At 44.2% G+C, this 3,771-nt stretch overlaps 1 protein-coding gene across 1 annotated transcript; it reads left to right on the forward strand.

The window, feature by feature from the left end:
* Positions 1-406: 406 nt before the first annotated feature.
* On the forward strand, positions 407-1,954 carry LOC147692224 (uncharacterized). The gene has a single exon (XM_086936755.1). It carries the CDS (start codon positions 407-409, stop codon positions 1,952-1,954), a length of 1,548 nt encoding a protein of 515 aa, XP_086792881.1.
* Positions 1,955-3,771: the final 1,817 nt, after the last annotated feature.

The following is a 3,771-nucleotide window of genomic DNA, read 5'->3' on the forward strand; positions in this document are numbered from 1 at the left end:
GAACAATTATTTGAAGAACAGACTCGTCCGCCAAGAAGCAGATATTTTCTTTGTTCGCATAACAAAGACTAATAAAAGAGAAAACTTTTTATTCTTTCCCCTTATGAATTCCCATTTGCTGTTGCTTTGAACATTATGAACAATTGCATCCTCAAATTAATTTTTGAGTTTTTCTCTACATTTCCTTTTTTTCCACAGCTAAGAGACTTACATTAAAATTGAATGCTTGATTAATAAAAAAACCTTACATCCGGGTTAACCGTAGGGCCGTGCGGGTACTTCCTTCTGTTTAGCAGGTTCCTGACATTAGGTCGGTTACTTTTGTCGATTTCTGGGAACTCCTGGGAATTGATAATCGCTACTCAGAACGAAGTGCGTCAAGAACGTTGCGGACGGTTTTTAGAGGATGGAATTCTCTAAGTTGTCGGAAGTGGAGAGGATGCTAGCTCGAAGATCTACGTTGCATAGGGTTGTACGAACGAAATGGTTTCTGTTTCAGATATTCCTGCTGTTTCTGACTGTTTCTATGTTATTAGTGGGTGGAGTGTATTTTGGAATACAGTCGTTATTACCTTCTGCTTTACCTACTTCTTCTTCTGAACTGAAATCTATTCCCACTGTTTCTCCACATTCCTTTCATCCTTTGCCCCAACACGAACAGGCTAGACGTGCGGAATTCATGAAGAATTCCTTTGTCCAGCTTCTCCATCAGCATCAGTTGGTGATGAATACTACTAACTGTTGGGTGTGTGGATTAATGCCACATACCATGGATAGGGGTATTCCGTATTTGGTTCTTCCTTATAGCTCCCAGGGGTCAGCTCGAGCAATCCAAACTATGTTTCGTAGTGCACTAGATTCCTACCCCCATCGAGAGCCACGCACTGCAGATCATGGTCCCGGTCCGTACCACAAGCCTCTGGCAAGAGCGATTGTTGATTTGGATAGAGATATTTTTGATGCATCGCTTATTCCGGAGGAAGAGGTGCGAGCATACAAGGATCTAAGTGAGGCTGAATATAGTATATCAGTGGGTGATAGACAGCTTAAAAGCTCGTCTCCGATCTGGATCGTACCCCACCTTGGTAATTTCTGTTTACAAGGCCTGGGCCAAAATCCGCGAGCTCAGCTTGGGAAGAGTGCTTGCACTGAAACGTATGTTTTGCCGATGCTCTCTTCCCCTGTTCTTCTGACTGCCAAGGGTACATACTTTGTATGTTACGATCGCGCATATACATGGTTGCCCCGTGACTTTTCGGGCACCTGTTATATTGCAAATCTGTTGCCACCAACCTTCACAGTTGCCTCGGACTATCACAAGACTAGAGTTGTGAGAGGCGTTATTAGTAAAGAGGACACTGCCGGTCAAGAAGCAGGAGACTTCTTTAAGGGTTTCCTGCCGTTTTGGGGACCTATGGTTAATAGTAGGAACCTGAGACAGTTGACTCGTGTGGTAGAATCCACTGCTAATATAACTGCGAGTGCTCTTGGTAATCTGACAGCAGAGCTTCAGGCGGATAGGCTTATGACGTTGCAGAACCGTATGGTTTTAGACGTTGTTCTTGCAGATAGAGGTGGCCTATGTAAGGTGATCCATTTGAGTTGTTGTATTTTCATTCCTGATAACGCTCCAACTGTCTATCAAGCCATCTCGAAGTTGCATAAGATCTCCGAGTGCATACACGTGGACGTAGGTGATTGGACGTTGCTAGGATGGTTTTGGGGCCTAATGTCGACGTGGGGTTGGAAAATTCTGATGATCATTGGGGTTGTTGTAGCATTTCTATTCACGTGTTGTCTTTGTGTGCAGTGTGGTCCTGTCTTATGTGGCCTCTGTGCTACGACGTGTATAAGACGACCATCTGTTACCAAGGAAGCATTAATGGATAGAATGATGTTGCAGCAACATCTGAATGATTTGATGAATATCGAGATCGATTCTGATATCGACTAGTGCTTGCCTACATGAGGGCAAAAAGAGCGTCTGAGGTTCCGTGACAATTATAGTGATGCTTTTTGACTTGTTCGAATATGGACGAGTTTGGTATCTATGAACCGCAAATGACGAGTTTAGTGGGTGTACGCATTTTCGCTACGCTGGCCTGAACCGTTCGTCTCATTCGTGGGTTTCTTCATCTGAACCCACGGGTTCCATTTTAGATGCGGCATTCATTTTGTCTCTTGCCCTCAAGTAGCCAGCGAACGGACATTGTCCGCTTCGCGACCCTGGGATTCCCCAGCCCTTGCGGAAGACACGTGTTCCTTTGAGGGTGGCTTTATGACTAGGGGGATGACACTGCAAAGGCAGATGGCCCCGCTCGAGGCTCATCTTGCCGTGCTGGTCAATTGTTTCAGCCGTGCATGCATTAGGCACGAATCCTTTGATCCTGCAATCGTGTTTCCGATATTGCCCCCTACACTCTTTTTCAATCTGTTGCCTTCCTTTGTACCTGTTTCTGTCTCTTTCCTTAATTCATTTACAGCTAGAATGGAATGTACTTAATGGTGGGATAACGTGCTTTTACAGTTGGGAACCGGCGATGCTACTGTTATTATGTTCCGGGCTCTTGAATACATGAAAGCGACCCTTTTGAAATTTACTGTGGGAACTGAGTTGTAACCTTTTGTTCACCATGTTGTGCTATGACAGAAATATGTATAAAAGGAGCGATCCACAGTTGCAATTTGAAGCAGTCTCCCAGAACCTACATGCTATGTACTTCTTGTGACTTCTGTGTTCCCTGCAGTAAATAAACGCTGATCTTTGACGCCGAAGGAAGTGTCCCGTGTCTCTGTAATTTGTACGCCAGAACAGGTAACCCACGAAGGTTTCAGGTGTTGTCCCCTGGCACCGCTGGGTCTTAGAATAACCCAGTCCTTCAACACCCCACGCACCAAATGCTCCTTGCTAAAAAATAGCGTACATTTAATTTTTACAACACCGAAATCGATCAGCCACAGCAACAGATGCGGGGTGGGGACAGCCAAAATATGTGCACGCTTCCCCTTATTGTTTTAAAATGATGTTATCTTCGGTTGAAAAACATTAATTTCTTGTTCAACTGGGTCAGTGAAAAACCAAAGATGACATACAATAAACCGAACAATTATCAGACCGGCACGTTACTTTATCCACGTTTCTTGGAAACTGCTTGTTTATTAAAGCTGTTCCAAATATCACTTTTGTTTCCGAGACTGGAAAAATGCTTATAATAATAATATCTTTATGTGGCACTTCGTACAGTAATTTTACTGGTTGGTTCTAAGTGCTATGAAAAATTGTGCATTTCTAAAACTTAAATTAATGGCACTCAGTTTGCCGCTCTCGAAAGGATGAAAGCACGAGTTGGCTTTACTCGTGACCTGCGAAGTAAACAAGGGAGGAAGGGTGACGAGACTCATGGGGAGCAGCAGCCTTTGATGTGCCGGCCGGCCATGGAGAGAATAATTAGGGGAGGAGAAATGCTATCTTTTCAGCTTCTCGAGTTGCCAGTATGACTCCCGTAAGATCATGGGCTGTGCTTCTAAAAACCAGGGCCCAGGGCTGCAAGTCACGTCTTCGAGGCGCGTTGCCTTGTATGAAACCGATCCGCAGTTTTGACAATAACAATTTTGGACAACTGTTTTCATTTGACTCAGTCCCCGTCATTACCTTTGGTATACACAGTGTGTGCTGCACATTTAACTGTTTTTCGGACATCCTTAATAAATGCAGGCTTCCTTTATCTGCACTATGGTCCAGAATGACACCATTAAATGCTACATGAAAAT

Source organism: Lissotriton vulgaris, chromosome 9 (assembly GCF_964263255.1).
Source record: "Lissotriton vulgaris chromosome 9, aLisVul1.2, whole genome shotgun sequence".
NCBI lineage: Eukaryota > Metazoa > Chordata > Amphibia > Caudata > Salamandridae > Lissotriton > Lissotriton vulgaris.